Raw genomic sequence first — 19,680 nt, 5'->3', positions numbered from 1 at the left:
CTAGTCGAATCCTCTCGGCATAATTATCGAGGTGGCAAAAACTGTCGAGTGGGCCTAGTCGCGTCGATCGTTTCGTGACGATTCGGTGCCTGTGGTCCTTAAGAGAGAACGATTAAATATCTGGAAATTTTTTTGGAGAATGCTCTGCATTTTCACATGCCCAGACAATTCTTTGAACAGCTAAAGGTGCTTCCCAACGAGATGAAGGATTTAAAATCGTTATTTGCCTAGCAAAGTGCAGAAAGTGATAATTACCCGCACGCCGATTGCAGTTGCACACTGAACGACGCGACGCGGGGTTCTGTGAGCTATCGAGTGCGGTAAAGGCGCTTTCGCGTATGTTAGGCACGCTATTTTTATTTACATTATTTTTTTTATTTTTTTCCGTAAGTCCAATTAAATAATGGCGTGCGGTAAAAATTAACGTGTGCGCAGTAGCCATTTCACTGCGAATTTCTCTGTTGATTGCAAACATCTTTGACACTGACACTTGTCATCCTACTTTGCGTGCGGAAAAGTGCTACTTTCAGCACATAATGGAAAACAACGGAAAAATAATGAAAACATACGCCAACTAGAAAGTGCTCATACAAAAAGCTTTCTATGGTTTAACAACGATCGCCCAATCCCCAATTATAGTGATACGATTTCTGTTGGAATAAAATTATATTTTCATGTCATGAGGTCATCGTATATATGATAATCAAGAGACTGATGTGCGCACAAGCCTACGAAGACAACTGCGGACGGGGCAAGTGCTTCTCTCCCCATCCTTAATGGTAACCAAAATTCCTGACCAATCCTACAGGGTAGAGGATTATTTGCAATAATCGCACACTGCGTCAGATTTACCATTTCCGAGCACAGTGGATTAGTGTTAGTCTGATTAGTCAGCAGAAGGTGTAATCAGTACCCTCCCTTCTCGGTCTTTCCTCAATCTGTGTCTGACAGTCTGATCCGAGATCCGACAGTATCCTCGGACAAATCCGTAAGGAACGTCGGCAACATCGCCGCAAAGTTTGCGACAAGTGCGTTTTGATATCGGGCGTACGGCAGTGTTTGCGCGCCCGTCTGACGGGTCGATTGGATAAACGGTCGTTGTGCCCTTTCGGCATGCAGTGCATTTAGAACTGACGTATATTAAGCGCAGTGCTATCAACAAGTGACAGGATAAGTGACATCACTATTAGGCCGGTAAGTTGGTCCCCGGGGGTGGACCGGTGGGGTCTAGTTGGTTCACTGAACCTTGCTGATGGTTATTTTTGGAAAATTTTCGATTGTTTGCCGGGTTGAATTGAATGTTCGAAATTGAGAATTGCCAATGCGAGGAAAAGTGAGAACGTGATATAAGTTCTTTAGAATAGAAAGTTGCTAAAGGAACCAGTTGGATCACTGGTCGAATATGCCTTGAGACTTGAAATTTAAAAAAATAACATATGTGCGCACCGACCAACTTGATGCAAATCTTCCTGAGCTTCAGCTAGACGCGAAGATTAATAGGAAAATTGCCGGTGTTGGGAAGTGTATTGTTGCTTCGGACTCCAAATGTTTTTCAAAGCCTCAAAGTTTTTGAAAAGTACAAACTTTTATTGTGGTAATAAATGAAGTCTCAAAAGTTTTCAGTGTCGCCTTAGAATCCAGACGGTAGGAGTGGTGAATTATTCACACTTAAAAGTTTCCACAAATAATGGCTACATAGAAGTGAAAAACTACCTGAAATATTTAAACGAATTACTTTTCAAATACTCTTTTCAATACAGAAAATGTTGAGAACGCTGCTTTAGATGTTAATGTAATTTGGCCAGCTGATTACTTAGAGGTGGATAGATGAATTGAAGACGGAAGTGGAGCATTGAATTCGGAAAAAAAATCATAATGCGAAATCGCAGAAATAATATGGAACACAAAAGTTTATATGTAGATAAAAAGTAAGGAATGGTTACAATCGAGAAACCTAGGATCTAACTTTATTAACTTTTACTGGATTAAGAATTTAGACCTCATTGGATGAACCACAAAATATCAATTTCCACGATTTCGTGGATATTTTGTCCAAATATCGACGATTACGTCACAATTTTAACTATGAAACTTCAAAGATAACATAAATTTTATGATCCTAGTACTGAGAGAAATTCCCATACATGTACGGTTTCAAACACCAATAAACAGGGTAATAGGCACCAACATAATATATCATTATAGAATATTTAAATGTACCTTTTAAGTGACCACAAGAACAAGTCAAGGTACGGCTTCAAAGTTCTAAACAGCAGATCGAAGACCTGCCAGTAGACTAAACATTCGAAGAGAATCAAATGGTTGTAATAAGGAATATTATAAGATTTCGGCAAATAATTCGAAACTAAACTAAAATAATTAATCATATAGTTGGTTATACGTAGATATTCTCTAAACTCAAAAGTATGAAAAATGCAAAAAAGTCAGAAATGTTTTAAGAGCTTCAGACAAGAAAGAAATCTCTCGCACTAGCGAAGAATTTCAATGATAATAGAGTTATTAAACTGTTACTTTTTGCGCGTAGGTATTTTTATATTTAGAAGACGCGTCTTGTCCACTCCCAAAGTTGAATTTAAATTTGCATAAAGCCACAGTCATTTACTTTGAAAATATGTATATTCAATTAAATAATTAATTTATAAAATTTGACCTTCATTTCATTCATATTATCAATTCAGAATCTGGTTCCTTACTTTTGCCCTTTGTAACCAACTTCTCAATGCAATTAAGGACCGATTGTGACGTTGATTAGTGGCTGGACTGTCAAAGGGCTGTTATACGTTAAGTGCAACAGAGTTTCACAGAATTTTTCATGGTTTTATAGTGATTCACTTCAAATTACCAACGGTTTAAGGTCTTACTAAAAATGTTACTAAATCCACTTGCAGAATACGAAAACATTTAAAAAATCCTCTCCTTTGTGGTCTAGCCTAAATAATGCTTTATCAAGGTTTAAAAGTAAAAAACAACTTGGACTAAAGAATTTAATACTACTTACAAGGAGGTAGTTCAGATTGGTTAGAGATGATTGATTCGAAATTAAAAGATGCTTTTGAATGGCAATCGCCTCTATTGATAATACAAAATGATGATAGGTAGGAACCTAGCAATAAACTCTTGAATGAAATACCTACTTATCTCTAATAACCTTATGAGTAGAGGCCAACTACGCCCATTGTTTAGGTCATGAGTTATTGTTAGGTGGTGGATTTCATGAGAATCTTCTCGAAGTTCTTGTAGGTTTTCAAAATGTATATCCAAAAAAATTACTCATGTTATTATTCCACATGTTTTTTTCTATAATTTTCTTGACCTTAAAATCTAATAGGCTATTGAATAGGACGCTAACGCGAGAAGATTAAGTTATAATCAGTAAAATCATAGATGCAGATAATTAGTAACAAATGGATATACTCCCGAATTCACTATTCCCTAACTTGAACTCCAACGTCTAAGTATTGTACGCATATAAAAAACTGTTCTTTATCTTTTTCAAATGAGTGTATCGTTTTTAATCAGGGATACACTTCAATCATTTGGCCTTTAAAGCCTAAAATAATGACTACTCCTTAGAATACCCTGAAGGATACATCCAAGAATAAATTTAATCAGATTTATCCTCAAGAGAAAACTGCAGACAAACTGGCATGTTCTCCATTTACGAAAGCAGTAACCAGAGCTTATGGTTCGTAAAAATGTTTTAACGGTGATTGCGAGGATAATTAGAACTCTTAAGAGGTGAAGGAGCGCTATAGGGATGCATTTTTTTTTAACAAAATTTATCATTAATGTTGTTTTCTCTACGAATCATGCCCACGAACAGTTTTAATTGCCCAGTTTTAAAGAAATACTCGTATAAGGGATTTTGAAAATTTACCGAACATGACGGAACGTAAAACGCCGATGAGATAAATATGGATAATAAAGTTGTGCGAATATATCATCAATTACATCAGAGGATAAAAACATTAACTTATTAATCAAAGACAGAAAATAATTCGTAATCTCTGCTTCTGCTGTAATACGTAGAATCGTCATCTACATCTGTTTTGATGTCTTTCCATTGGAACGGTCCGTTTCCTAAATTTTGATAATATGAATAGATAAAATGTAGCGTTTTGCAATGCTTGTGGAAAGTAGTACTTTTTTCGCATGTTTGGCAAAAAAGCGTTTGTTTTCACACCCACGTTTTATTATAATGTAAAAGGATATGACCCAGATATATCGTTTGCCTGGAAAGCTTCAAAATTGAAGTAGGTTGGGATATAACATCTAACGAAATTTAAAATCACAAATCTACATCAAACTGAATAAACGAAAACCAGAATCGACTTTTATTTACACAATTCGTCCAAAAAGTATGGGAATTCTCAACTGCCTCGTGAAATGTTAGAACTAGTTGAACAAAATTTGGGTCCAAACAAAATTTTTAATTCCATGGCATACCGATTTTTTCTTGTTGTTCTTGTAATCGTGGAGGTTGCAATGCGGGGGATGAAAAAACTTTATTTAGTCCCAGTTCTAGCGCTCATCTAAAGCTTCCCTCCAATTTGTCCATACCATCCTTGATTCTTGATGTTTAAAATCTGATAGTTCCTAGTGATTTGCCTCCAGATTTGGGCTCGAAAACTTTAATTACGCATGAATGGAAAAGGCGTAATCGATCCAAGGAAAATATTCTGTTCCTGTAAAGTACAGTTTGTTATTGTTTACAGTTTTAATGATGTGGGGAAAAGAATCGATAATTGCTTTGCATGTTTTAGGCCAGGCAGCCGCGGCCATGATCATCTCCAAGGATCTGTTCCTTCTCGGAGACCAAGATTACTTACGCCTGCCAAATAAAGACGAAAAGAGGCCCCAGGGGCCCAATATGGGCCGATCAAATGCTGTTCCAAATCACAGGTGAGTTATGGTCGAAATCTCTTTACGTTTCTGATCGATTCGGATTTGAATATCCAAAATATTGACGACCTGCACCAAGCCCGAGGCGATGTTTGCTTAAGTATATTACCTGTTTTTAATACTTTCACAATGCATAGTTCTTTAATTATATTTCATTATTCTGCAACAACGCGTTTTCATGCTCATTTTATTTAAATGTGTAATGTTCATTCATAACCTGGCAACATGACACATCACGTTATATCGCTCGTAATGGTTTTTTTAATCGAGCCACTTTTCCTCTTGAATTTAAGTAGTGTCGTCGGTGCATTCACGGGACAACATCTCTTTCATTACCTCAATTTCCAACCTAATTAACTGATTAAATCGCTGCCACTACATCGAATTAAGCTGGCGACTTTATTCGAGTCCGCTCCTGCCTTTGGTCGCGTTACTGCGATTGAGTGACACACATGTAATTTTGGGTCAACGGACTTTATCATTTCATATGTATACAAATACGTTTATATTATATGTGTAGAAATTAACAAGAATGGCACTCACCTAGTGTTTGATTTCGAGTATCAGGTATCCGTGTTTTTGCTAGCAAGAAATTGCTACCGGAGATTGTTTTTTTTTTCGCGGCAATCTGGAGGCTTGTTCATTGAGCTTTAGTTTGAAAAATGATTGACTGCTTCGACCATCATTAAATTTAGTCAATTTTAGTTCTCGCCCACGTACCCAAAGTACCTTCACCTTCCCATTGGAGTTTCAAACAATACCCCACTTAAACCCATCAATAAGAAGATTACCCTTTACAAAGAAAAGGATTTTTTTGAAATTCCGTATTCAGAATGAGCTTAACTGCAAGTTAATTTGTTCATTTGATTATTTGAGGACGGTCATGGCCGTCGCACGTTACTCTTGTATGTGGCAAACGAAACCATCGGCCGGAAGCCAACGATTTAGAATTTCAAAAGGTTCTTGTTGAACCAATCAGAATGAAAATTGATGCCTCAGATCTGTTGGCTTGATGCCTCGTGAGTGTCGATCGAATCTAGGTTATGCATGTCTGCTTTAGAAATATTTGAATAGAGGTGAGGTAAATAGTATTGCGGCAAATACAAATAAAGTGCCTTTACGTGCACGTTACCTTTGACAATAATTAAAATTTTACTAGGGTTCCATTAATAGCCATCGGGCTGTTAGCTTAACATAAATTTCTGTCACAATTTATACACGACTAGTAAAAGTAGTTTGAGCAGATGTTGTTAGATACATGATAAAATGAAGCCGAGCCAAACGCGCTCATAAGCAGTGGATGCTCGTCAGAGTCGTAATTCTTCTTTTGGGATCGCACCCACTCGCAATATTAAAGATCTGTATTGTGTTTGGAAATTTGGCCCAAAGGTCAGCGGCCCAAATTTTATCTCGAAATTTGTATGCATTTTGCGTGTAACAAACCGTTCACATCTGCATAAATTTCGGGACACGCACAATTTTTAAAGTATGACACACAACATACAAATTTATGATGGCTGTGGACACGAAGTCGCGTGATCCGGCGCTAAGAAGCATTACCGACACTATGTTTCCATTCTTAGGTTTTTATAGCGACTAATCGAACTCAATTATTTAAAAACTTTATTTGGAACTCAGGTCTCCATTAATCTGATCTAGAGTCTTTGTTTATAAGGGGGAAATTTGTAACTGAGAATTCGAAGAAATTTGCGTAACTTTAATAATCTTATTTGAGGGAATCAAAATATTCAAAACTGTGGGAAAAATGCAATTGGCATCAATGCAATAGTCTATTTCAAGTCATTGAGTTTTATCACACCTACTACTAGTTTCTTAAGGTTCTGCTTGAAGCCTCTTCAGTATTTCTAAAACATGCATCGAAGATCGTCAGCTAATTCCGGAACTTTTCAATAAAATTTGTTAGACTCTAGAAAGAGTCCTAGATTGCGCTAAATAATTATAGAATAATCTGACAATAGTCTGCGCTAAATGTCTCCACAAGTTTAAAGAAAATCTGTAGTCATCTACGAATGTTTACAGAATATTCTGCATTTTTCAAAATGAAAAAGTAAAACGACATTCTATGAATATTCTTAACGAATATTCAGTTATTATTATGGACTATTATTTGATTGTGAATCGTATATCATCGCAATCTGTAGCGAGGTGTAGTTAGGTAGGCTTAGGTACTATCTAAAAATTCTCAAATCCCGTCCTGGGAGGTGCCTACCAGAATAAATTGTCAAGTCTCAACTCCCAATCGAGCCGATTGGTAGTCGAGGTCGAGAGTCCGTAATTTCCTAACTCAAACCTCAGATTGAAAGATCGTATGTTCATTGTTGACGCGACATTTCCTGTCATTTTAAATGGGGTCTCCGACAGTGAACATAATACGACTACAGGACCGGGACCGTAGATTCATAACAGAACTCACACTCAGAGTCACACCCCTGACCTTCAGGTTTCTCAGTAATTAGAAGCTTCCTGAAGTGAAGCATGGCACATTTTGGCACTGGCCTGGTTGGCCGTTGGCAGGTTCCAAACGGTCGATCGGCGATTTAGCGATTCCGCAATTTCGCCGACCTACTGATACGAGTCCAGAATATTCTATATCAATATCGTTTTCCATTTGACCGACATTCGACTTATCATTTAGCAGGCAATTTTTTACAATTTAACAGGCACTTGTTTGTTAAAGCGGTGGCGTCATCTAAACGCACACCGTCTCCCCTTATATGCAAAAACAACAATATACGTATGTACGAACAAACTGAACAAACGTGCTGAACTAGACGCGTCGATTTTTTCCCAGTAATGTCGGTCAAATCGACTTACTCAAAAGAGTCAAATGTTCGCCGAAAAAAATCTTGGGAGAAAGCACACCTTTCCAGAGGGACGAAGGTGTTGTTTGAGGATGTGCTATTTGATTTATGATTCGTTCTATAGAGCTTGAAAAAGTGGGTATAAAAGTACAACTTTTCAGAGTCTCCTTATTTGTCTCTACAGGAAGTTTGAAGTCGACTTTTCCCGAGCTTCTTTCATGGATCTTTTTCCCAATTGTGGGCTGTTTCATCTCAGAAAATACAATTAGAATTCTTACGTGACTTATGCTGCCCACACCTACCACGAGTTAAAAACAGATTTTCAGGATCTACCCAAGAACTTATTCCGAGAATTACGTTTTTACTAGCATCACCATTTCTCGGCTTTCTCTCTTCCCGAGAGTCTACCTCAATACCATTATTTATTTCTTAGTCGCATAGACTGTGACGCTAATGCACATCAGCTGTTACTTCATGTACTCGCAGAAGTTGTAATCGTGCCTCAAGCCTCAAGATATATTTACGGCCGTCCTCAAAAAATTAACGGCAAGTACTGTTAAAAACTGCGTAATTTAGGCCAGACGATGGAATTGTGTTTTCGTGTCTGGTTGCATGACGTTTCGAGATTAGCGAACATTGTTAATTGTTGGAAAATGTCATGAGCCGTTAACAAAATCGTTATTTAAAAAGCCCGTCCAATCACGCGATACACTCTAAAGAAATTTACTACATACCTACATGTAATTGCGGAAAACTGAACTGTTGGGTTTATTTTTTCTGCCTGAGCTCGCTAATAAGATCATTGAACATGAATGTGTTAATTTTGGGTAGAGCCGGTTTAAACACGCGACTTGCGCTCTGAAGGACATTTGCCAGAGTCTGGAAATTGAAGTAAAACAGAGCTGGTCGAAAGCGTGGCCAACTGGTGGACGCCCACTAGGCCACAAATCTCTGGAAGACTTTCAACTTAAAAATAAGTAAGAATTATTAACATTCTCAAGGTATCTGAGATAGTTTTGATTTACGATAGTGCTCATGAATTCACTAAAGTGACACTAACGTAAAAGAAACCCAACGCTATTTGTTAGGTGTTGATTTGTTGGATTTGAGGACATATGACAGTAAATCTGCCTGCCGTTGCTTCAAAATTGAGAAAAACGCTTTTAATTAGATGATTTAAAATTAAGTCATGTTCATGTGTACGTTATGATGTAAGATGCGCTTAACGTTCTTTTATTTCACATTAACATTCGTCGTTCTGAAAGATTTTGAACCAATTTTATCAGAGGTTTTCGTTAATTCAGTTTTATGAGTCTCAAAACCGAATCGCATGTTTATGTAAGATGAAGATTTTCTCTGATATACGAAGATATGTACGAAAAGAAACGCCATTACTTATTAAGTATTAAGACTAACGCATTGTCAACTTTCCCGGTATGTAAAACTTTGTCAGAATGTCGCGTTATCGTCCCAAAATATAATCAAAAAACGAAATTTAAATTTAAATTTGTATACCCTCATAAATATCGCGAGAACTTAGCCATTGCGAACCCATGTTAATATGAACTTTTTATTCTAAATGTGTTTCACCCCTTACAATTTGTCTACATAATGAATTAACACCCCATACAGTGGCGTAGTCATTCCTGAACTACTTCAGTATCAAAACTCTTTGTGTGCGTGTGTATGTGTGGGAGGGAGGGGGGGGGGGGGGGGTGTCTTTTTCGGAAAATTATTTTCTTATTTTGTGCCATTATTCTGTGCCATTTATACTGTTGTAATACCATCTTTACTATTTTACTTGCTTAAAACCAAGCCAAATACTAACCTTAAACCAAAACGCGTAAGTTTGTCAACACCGCACCGTCTCTCGGCAAGCGTATCCTTGCCGAACCTCTCTTTTCACTTTCAGTGGTCAATGACCCCCCAAGTCCCCCCTCTCTGACCCCGCTGGCATACATCGCTACGGAGCCGCTGCACCGAAATAACGGCAAGCAGCAGGAGCTGCTGCTGCTGCTGGATGCACTCGTGAGATGCAGTTTGGAGATGGGGAGACGTTTGTTTGAGGGCAGCTTGGAGGGCAGGGTCTGGGGGGCGGCTATTCGCATTACAACATAAATATGTGGTTTTTCTTGTTTTGGATATAATGCGTTTTTGATACGATGTGTTACGGTTAGCAGTACCGGTGGTAGTACTTTGCATTATCGGGTATTATTGCTTGGGTATTAGTCGCTGTTTTCTGTGTGTGGCGCCTAATGACAAATAAATGGGTTTAATTGTTTTGAGTGTTAATCGAATTTTGGGTGATGCGAGTGAACGTCTCGTTCCTTTCTATTTTTACGGTTGCAGTAGCTTATTTATATGTCACTTCGGAGTCACGGTCAAGGTTACTAAGAATGATTTGGTATGATGATAATGCTACAGGATGAACTATTTTACGCTAAAACGCACCTCAATGTGCTTTTTCTTTGGAATGCGAATTTATGACACACATTACAATTTTGAAGAGTTGTCCATTCCTATTTTTCTCATCGCCTTCCACATATACACTCACAATGATTCTTCCGTTTTTTTACCGCTTTGAGAGAACATGAAGCTTTTTCACGTTGCGGTTAAGGGATCAAAACCAACCATCTACATTATTTCGTGATCAGACAGTGTTGTGGGTTGGATCCCTATACAGATTCAGACTCCACGGGGTGTAGAGCTTTGAGATTCAGACAAAAGCGTAGTGCAATATACAGAGTGCTACCTACACATACAGCGCAAATGTTCGAAATGGCTTCTCTATAAAAGAAACCACTGTAGATTTGCGAATATCCTGATAACTAAAAAGATGGAGTGAGAAGGAACTAATCAGTTGAATAAATACTTGGAGAGATAAGTATCTAACTATTGATTAATATCACTAACGAAAATTATGAACTTGATAACAGTTACAAACAGAAGGAAGTTGATGCGAGTGAGTGTTAAGAAGTTGGATTTATTTGTTCTGCCGCCACATGCTATTGGAAGTACCTGCAAACAATCCATTAATGATATTACGGACCGTGGAAATATATTCGGTTTTGTGTGGAACAGCAGAAGCGATATATGGCAGTAGGAGAGCGTCCAAGAAGAATAGACTAAACTGAATAAAATATAGTAGAAATAAAGACAATAAGAATACTTAAAAATGTTTCTAACTAGAGTGGATTAAGAGGATCATTTGAAAACCTCATATTGACTCATTATCAGCATGAGATTGTATTATAACTTGGGTACCTGACCTATCAGAATACACGTAAAATGGTGTTCGCCTTCAAAAAGTTCAAACAAGTCCAATCTCTCAATGTGGTTCAATGACTCTATGGGGGATAACTAAATATAGCTAGGAATTTCCTCCTCTTGGACTATTAAAATCAACAAACATGTTTAAAATTGTCGTTCAGTAGGTCATAAGAACTTTTCACTTCCTTACCATCCTATGGAGTTTCTTTCAGGGAAAAAAATTCATGTTCATTCAAATATTCATTGACGACGTGCATAATTTCTAGAAAGTCTCTTAGTCTGTGATTTACGAGATTAATCTGATATTTAAATTAGGGAATCAGCCAATTCCAGTTAGAACTTTCTTGATTCGATTGTTTTACTTCAGACGAAACATTTTCACTTATCCCTGGTATAAACTGAGCTTAGCAAACGCGAGACAAATAATAGTGAAACTTTAAATAACGTGAGTTATCTAATAAGCTTTTTTACCTAGTAAGTGCTGATTGCACTTATGCATATGTTATAGTAGTTACGTCTAAATTCTTAATGTTTAGCTAAGTTTATTGGATGTATAAAGTTCCTGTTAACTTGGAAATAGTGCAAATTAAGTTCCTGATGAATTTCTCAGCTCCCCAATATTTCTTCTTAGAAAAATAGCACCGTTTTAGAACTGTGAAATGTGCATTCATAAATTTTAAACCTGCAAATGAGTTGAGGACTCATATTAAAAAAAATTCGTATTTTTGTTTTTTTTGGTGCTCCTAAAATAATAATTTAAAATGAAAAGGAGATTTGTCCTCGAATTGCCCTTAAATTTAACGGATTAATGTTTATAAATATTTTAATTGTTTTAAAATTTGGTTAGATATTTCAGATATCATCGGGAATTTAGTTTATGAGTTATTGATGGCTCATTTTGGATTTAAAATTCTCAATTTAAAACATAATTAAAAAGCACTTTAAAATTACTGGATAAGTGCTTTTATAAAATGCTGTCATATTACAACACATTTAATATTGATGATGTTGATTGTAATGCGAAACATTTTTCACGAACAACGATTTTTAGTGAAGATAAAATGAAAACACCGTTCAATTTAACAAACGAAGTAACCAAACTAACCCAAACTAATCTGACTGTACAGTTATAGAATGGGTAAATTTCTATGTTTATATTGGAAATCTCGGTAACTATAAGCGATAGACATAAACACATAAAACAACTATTGAGTGTGTAAATTCAATTTTCAATATTTACACCTTTAATGCACTTCAAAGGATTAGGAAACAATGCAACTTATGTATCGCAAATAACGGGCTAGCATTTCCCAGCTTTTTGAATACAATTTCGGAAGAATTTCTTTCCCATTCTAGCGATGGTTTTATATGTTTTCCCTTCATGTGGATGATGCTATTGGCTGCCAGGAACTACTACTCCTCCGAGTTCCTGCAGAAGATTTTGTTTTCCCTTTAATCAGCTTGAGATTTTCAGATATCTTCCTATTCACTGTTCATAGTTACAGTGGAGTATGATAAACCAAGACAACGCTAATTGTTGATTCAACAGTACCCGGTGATTCTGCCTGACAAAACCCCTGGAAATTGCACATGTGGGAACACATGAAAACATAATGATAAGAGATGATGAATCCGAATTAAAAAGTTCTGAGTTTTGAGTATGAAACGCATTTAGGCAGAGCTCCTTAAAAGGAACTCCGCATTGCTGGTACTCCCAGAAGGTCCTCATTAAAAAATGCAACCTCTTAATGGTGAAACATATTTAGCATAACCCCGTTTATTTATAACAAGCTTTAAATTGTCTCCTCCAAATCCTAATAGCACTTGAAGTATCACACAACAGAATGCACATTAATTTATCGACACGCCCCGTTTTTCAAGTCTGCATTTCGATTCTTCTCGTGCAGAAGGAGGTCATTATTGCATCTCTGGTACTCGGCGTCATCTTGGTGGGTTCCGTTCACCAGGTCCACCTACGGGTCGTTTCGAGCACATCCGGCCCCGTCTTGGAACCCAACGGTTTCCCCATATTGCGACACGATTTTTCTCTTGACCACTGGGTAAAAGTCGCATCGATAGATTTTACGCAATGGTGGTCATCACGCGGCAGGATTCGTTGGGGTTTTTACCGTCGTTAATGGAGAAAGTACTTATGTATGTGGTTTATTTCTTTCGAGGATTTAATTCCGTTTAAATGGGTCAGAAGGTATTGGCAGTTTGGGTGCAAATGTGGTGAAGGCAACCTTGGGATTGGCCATCATTGACGAGGTGCAGAAACGATTGATTTCACACAGAGATAAGAGCAACGCGTTTTTCTTTCAGTCATCAATATTAATGCTTCATAATTATTTTTTTTTAAACTGCGTGCACCGGCCGTGGAATACAAAACAATTCAAGTGAGTGCTTTTATACACGCTTTGCTAGTTTCCTGTGTCCCAGACAGCACGTTTTCTTTTATAGTGCGTTTCATCTATCTTTTTTATTATAATAAAAACTCAAACCACTTCACAAGAATCGCTCGCTAGCTGAGCGGCAGCGAAATTACCTACCGTCCGAGAGCAATAAACTTTCTTCCCCCACAAGTATACAAACAACTTAATTATTATTATTATTCTTACTGAACCTAGTTTTTATTATTAATTAGTGGTCTCAATTATTGAATAAAGCTTTATAATTTTAATTGCCCGTTTCAAATTAATTAATTGACCACGCTTACAAAAACGGTGTGTAAACAGTAGTAAATTTTAATTTATTGTTGGTGTTGTAAAGGGGGGTACGTTCATAAATTGTAAGTGTGATACTTTTTGTAGCATTGCCAGCTGATTTATGTAGTTTGGTATTGCGTAAGTTGTCATCGTATATTTTGATTTAGTATTTTGTGGAGAACGTCTGTGGCTTTAAAGTTGCGAATAACTACGTCCATGTAGTGCTTGTACAATCCCGCATTTCGCTCTTCTCGAAGTTTTTGCGGTCTCTGTGGAGGCTTTTTTTAGCTTTTAGATGTTCCCAGTATATGAGATTTTTAACCTCCAAATTCTAATATTCCATTTTTCCATCATTTTCCGAAAGCGGTAGTGTAGTACATGAAAGACGTGCGCGGTTCCCACGGGCCATAGTGCGTTTTAACGGCACGGATCGATGTCCAGACCCAGATAAATTCTCTGTTTGAAGTTGACACGAAAGATCGTTGATTGACAGAGATTCGGTACGTATGAACGGCAGTGTTCAGTTGATCAGATCATAAGACATTTTTTTGATGAGAGCGACTTATATCATGGGCATCATAAGTCTTTCAACATTGTTGGAACGTCGAACTTTTGCGTCACTCATCAGAAGAGTGATATAAAATAAACATTTTATTCACATATTTTTTTCTAAGTTTGTTCTATGAGGAAGAAATCCGAATAAGGCAACAATTTTAACTTTTAACTGATAAGTTATCTGTACTTATACCTGTAGAACTGCAGCAACTACTATTGTTTCTGGTCACATTTGTTAACTGAGTTTTGAACCGAAGGTACCTGTTTTTATTATGTAATAAGTTAAGAAATGACATCAGTTGTCACCCAATTCGATTAAGACAGTCGTCCCTGTGTCACAAATATTGCACGAGTCGCTAAACTAAGAAAAAATTAGTAAATTTACTACTATTAGCGTTGAGTTCACCCTGTGGAAATAATTGGGCAAACAAAATTTAGATAAGATTTGATGAAATTGTATTGTCTAGAAAATGATGACCTAGACCGAAATTTCTGTTTGATTTGTTTACAGAGATTTATGTTTACTTTGAGGAATTAGTACGCAGCTGAAATATCCTTCAATTTTTGAAATTGGCTAATCAAAGATAAACTAAAAGTCATCAATAAATTTTTGCCTTCAATTATTTTGATAAACGAAAAATACGTTAAATCCTTAGAAACGAATCCTTGTTTTATAATATTTTAATAAACTTCGTGGTAAACCAAAACTCCATTAACAATAAATCCTTTTCACTCTTTTAGATGTCACAAACTAACCTCTACTAAATCGAAAGTTAGAGGTCACGTATATTAACGCTTCATCAATTAAAATTACTGCAGTATGCTGGGACAATTTCACAGTAAATGAGATATCCAATGACAATTGCTTTAAGTTTTTTCTAAAATTTATAACCAGTAATTTTGCAATAAAACAACATTTCGGGTTGTGGCGGAAATAATTCGAACTAATTTTAAAAATTCAGTCTGCAGCAGGACCACATTCCAAAAATGAGTTTTTAATGACACCGCATAATGAGATTTCGGCATTTCTCAACTTATAATTATGTTATTAATCTTGATAAAAAATAGTTTGCAGGAGCACAATTCTGGCTGATCTTCAAAGTTGGACGTTTGTTGATTAATTTTAGTCAAGACAAATTTTTTAGATGCATTGTTTGAAGAATTTTCTGATTTTTGAAAGTCCAAGTTTTACAAATATTCCCGGTTTCTTTTAAGCCTAACTTACAGAAGACTCTGATCCTGAAAAGTATATAAAAAAAATGTCTCATGGGCGGAAACCATGTATTTCAGCACCTCAAGTTCGTGTTCTTCTAAGGCCGTTTTTATTAGATTTAACCCTTAGCTAGTAACATCTTTATTTTTACTTAGAAGTAACATCCGTTTCGGAATCGGTATTTAGCGTTATACGAGGCGTTATACCTAACATCCGTCTCTCAGTCGTGAGACGTATTTAGAATTTGTGTTAATTTGTCGCACTGTTTTTAATGAAATAAACACTCAGTTATTTTGTTAAAATATAACTTTTTATTCTATTTTTTTACATGTTTAACAAAATTAAAAACTACTCTAAAATTGAAAATTAAAGATTTAAAAATAATAAATTAAAAAAATATGAAAAATTAACAGTCGGTTGGAGCGGTACGAGTAACATCCGCCTTTCAGACGCGTGCTCGCAATAGCGGTTATAAACCTGCTAGCAACAAACTAGAACGTGCCTAATTGGAAATATTCCTGCGAATTCATGTGGATTCGGTGACGCAATAAAACTAGCCCTCTGCCTGACAGTCGGATGTTACTATCTAAGGGTTAAACTATGTATGTGATACAATCAGGGAAAATCATTAAATATTTGCCACTGCAAGAAGATTCCATTTGAGATAAGTTGTGAACTCATTTGATTTAATGCAGACCAAATGAAAATTTAAGTTTCTGTAGATAGATTTTTAATAAATCGATAGTATGTGTATACATATTAAGGACGAACATTCTTATATTTGATGTAATGGATTTGGAAAAACCATGTTTATAACATACCCAGTAATTTTTAAAAATTATTGCATGCAGCGTGTATTATAATTAGTTCGAAAAAAAAATGTAGTTTCTGCATTAACTTGAGACGGCGAAAGGTTTATCATTTCATTGTAATACCCTGTGTAGTTTAAATAATCGGATTAAAATTATTTGTCAGCCATGATATTTCTTTCTCGTATTTATGATATTATCAGGTTGTTCGGAAAGTAATTTCGTTTTTTTATGTGAAAATGAATGACAGTTTTCGTATAATAAACAAATGCTTTATTAAATTATATATTGGCCGTTCTGGTCCAACACCTTTTGCCATCTTTCTGGTAGTAGCATAATTCCACGCTCATAAAATTTTTTGTCTTTGCTGGCAAAAAACTGATCGAGGTGGTTTTTGACCTCATCATTTGAGATGAAAGTTTTACCGTCTAAAAAATTTTGGAGTGACCGGAACAAATAATAATCCGATGGTGCCAGGTCTGGAGAATATGGTGGGTGTGGCATTGTGTCCCATTCAAGCTGTAAAAGCTTTTGGCGAGTGACCAAACTTGTGTGAGGTCTCGCGTTGTCTTGGTGAAACACTACACCTTTTCTGTTGATTAGTTCGGGTCTTTTCTGTTGAAGTGCATCCTTCAGTTTGTCCAGCTGCTGGCAGTAGACTTCCGAATTAATCGTTGTGTTATCCGGTAAAAGCTCAAAAAAAACGATTCCTTTAAAATCCCACCAAACAGACAGCATCACCTTTTTTTGGTGAATATCGGCTTTGGAAATGGTTTGAGTCGATTCATCTTTTTTGCTCCATGACCTCTTGCGTTTGACGTTGTTGTATACAACCCATTTTTCGTCCCCAGTAATGATGCGCTTCAAAAACGGATCATTTTTGTCACGTTTGAGAAGCGAATCGCAGACGTCAATGCGGCGACACAGATTTCTCTCTGTGAGAACATGGGGAACCCATATATCGAGCTTCGAGGATAATCCCAGGCCTTTCAAGTGGTCATAAACTGTTGAATTCGATAAATTTAACTTCAATCCGATCTCACGTGTTGTTATTCGACGGTTCGCATCAACTAATGCCTTTATGGCGTCTTTATCAGCTTCAACCGGCCTTCCCGAACGTGGTGCATCTTCGACATCAAAATTGCCAGATCGAAATTTAGAGAACCAGTTCTGACACTGGCGTACTGTCAACACACCTTCTCCATACACATCGGTCAATTTCTTTCTGGCTTGAACAGCATTTTTACCCTTTCTGTAGTAAAACAGTAGGATATGTCGAAAATGCTGCTTATCGCTCTCCATATTTAAAAGGGCACCAACCAAAAACTACTGCGTAGAATTAATTGAAATGTTTCACACACAAGCCTTGTTATATGAGCTCTCAAAGCATATAAAAATTATATGGCTTAAATGTGAGGTTAAGTGCAAAAAAATACCATTAAATCCTCTGTCGGGAAAAAACGAAATTACTTTCCGAACAACCTAATATTTTAGTATTATCGAACGATTTACCTAACTGTGAACTAAGCAAGCAGCAACTAAGCAGATCTTGGTAATAATTACACATTGTTTAGTTTTTTTCTTCGACATCTAATGCACTAATTTCATGCTTTATTATCTAATTGTTCCGTTTTAATTCCAGATATTTGATGCAGATATTAGTTCTACCGGGTTCCTACTAGGCACATTATTAATTTGTCATTTCAATCTGATTTGTTTTATTAATTTTTTTAAGTATTTACATTTTCATATTTGAATTATTGCCTTGTTAAATTGCGGTTTACTTTTTTACCAACAATTTTTTTTTGTTATATGAAGAAATTTGAAAGCAATCATTAAAAGCTTTATACTCTGAAACAAACTCTATTACGAGAAATGTATTACCACTCTTTATCTTGGTCAGATAATAAAAGCAGCAACCTTCTGCTCATTAGCGCATTATCTCAATCAACAATTCTCCTTGAGAAGCTGGTGTTACATTTATGAAAATCATTTTATGAAACGACAAAACTTAATAATCGATAAGGCTATAAGTTAATTTTTGCTTTGAAACCCAATAAAAAAGACATAAATATGCCACTCTTAATAATTACGTTAATTACGCCCATCTTACGAATAGAAAAAATGCTTCGTCTAGTTTAATATTTAGGCAAGGCTAGAGCATCAATAAATTCATTAAATCCATAAAAACTTAATCAGACTATCATTGTTTCAATGTTCCGATAGTATTTTAAATAAGTTAATGACCTTGGTGTGAAAGAGATTTAACGATGTGATGTCACGATTAACAATAAATTTCGTTAAAAACCCCCAATGAATTGTAAAAAAGAGTATTTTTATATGTATCTTGTTTGTTTCCAAATCCATAATTTGGGGAATATTGTTCCTAAAAATATGAAAGTGTTGATCTGAGATGAAATGAATGAGGATTTTCGGATTTATTTCATCTGAAAGATTTATAGTATGTATGAGATTTCTTTTAACTTTTATTAATGGGAGTAAAACTTTTAAAAACTTTCAATTCTGGGCCGCACATGTGAATATGTAACCCCTCAATCCTTGTAAAATGATTTTTATTACGATATTTGCCGTAAGACAGCCAGTGTTACTGAGGTATGTGACCTCGATATTCTAAAAAGTATTGTTTCATTTTTCGAAAATAGCGGGCAAGCTAATTTAAAACATTTAAACCCACATCCTAGTTAGAGGTTAAAATCCTCGATGAAAAAAATGATTTTACGCCAAATTTAATCACATCATTCCACTTTATAAAGCCTTACCCACAGTAGTTGACCCAATTTTCGGTGGTCCGTAACAAAAAATAATTATCCGCTTTGTGGAAAACAATAAAAATAGTGATAAACATTACTTGTTTTTTTTTAATAAGCACAATTGAGAAGACATCATACAAAAATCTAAGAGTGCAGACCAAGAATTGTTGGAGGACGCCACATTTTTTGGATAGATGAAAGGGATAAGATCTATAATAGACTGAAAATCTATTATAGGTCTTATCTGATCGAGAGAGGTAATCATGCAGGATGATTAGAAAAACACACAGAAAATAAAACCAAAGAATTCAGGATTTCATTAACTTAAACTCTTTCTTATTGGTGAGCCATTGTTTTTGAAGGCAATCGTAATTTTGTAGTATTTAAGAGCACCTCAGTTTTGGTTTCGATCTTGGACACACCTTACTTATGATGAAATGAGCCTAACACACACCACATATCCTTTTACCTAACCTACCCACCATTTTCAGGACTATATTGCAGATCGGCAAGACCAACCTGAGAGGAGCTGGAATTATTCAGTCATTATCATTGAAGGGATTATAGAGGAAGCACTGCCAAGTAAGGAAGTTAACTAAATGGCACTCGGTC

At 36.1% G+C, this 19,680-nt stretch overlaps 1 protein-coding gene across 1 annotated transcript in view; it reads left to right on the top strand.

The window, feature by feature from the left end:
* The first annotated feature begins 992 nt into the window (after window positions 1-992).
* Window positions 993-19,680, top strand: part of E23 (Early gene at 23) — a 104,481-nt gene continuing 85,793 nt past the window's right edge. Inside the window, exons 1-2 of the mRNA XM_066402213.1 lie at window positions 993-1,194; window positions 4,785-4,923. Coding sequence (XP_066258310.1) covers window positions 4,802-4,923 — 122 coding nt within the window. The 5' untranslated portion in view covers window positions 993-1,194; window positions 4,785-4,801. The remainder of the gene's footprint in view (window positions 1,195-4,784; window positions 4,924-19,680) is intronic.

Source organism: Euwallacea similis, chromosome 25, assembly GCF_039881205.1.
Source record: "Euwallacea similis isolate ESF13 chromosome 25, ESF131.1, whole genome shotgun sequence".
Lineage (NCBI taxonomy): Eukaryota > Metazoa > Arthropoda > Insecta > Coleoptera > Curculionidae > Euwallacea > Euwallacea similis.
The sequence above is the reverse complement of the archived record's forward strand: the minus strand, read 5'-3'. Positions and strand labels throughout refer to the sequence as shown.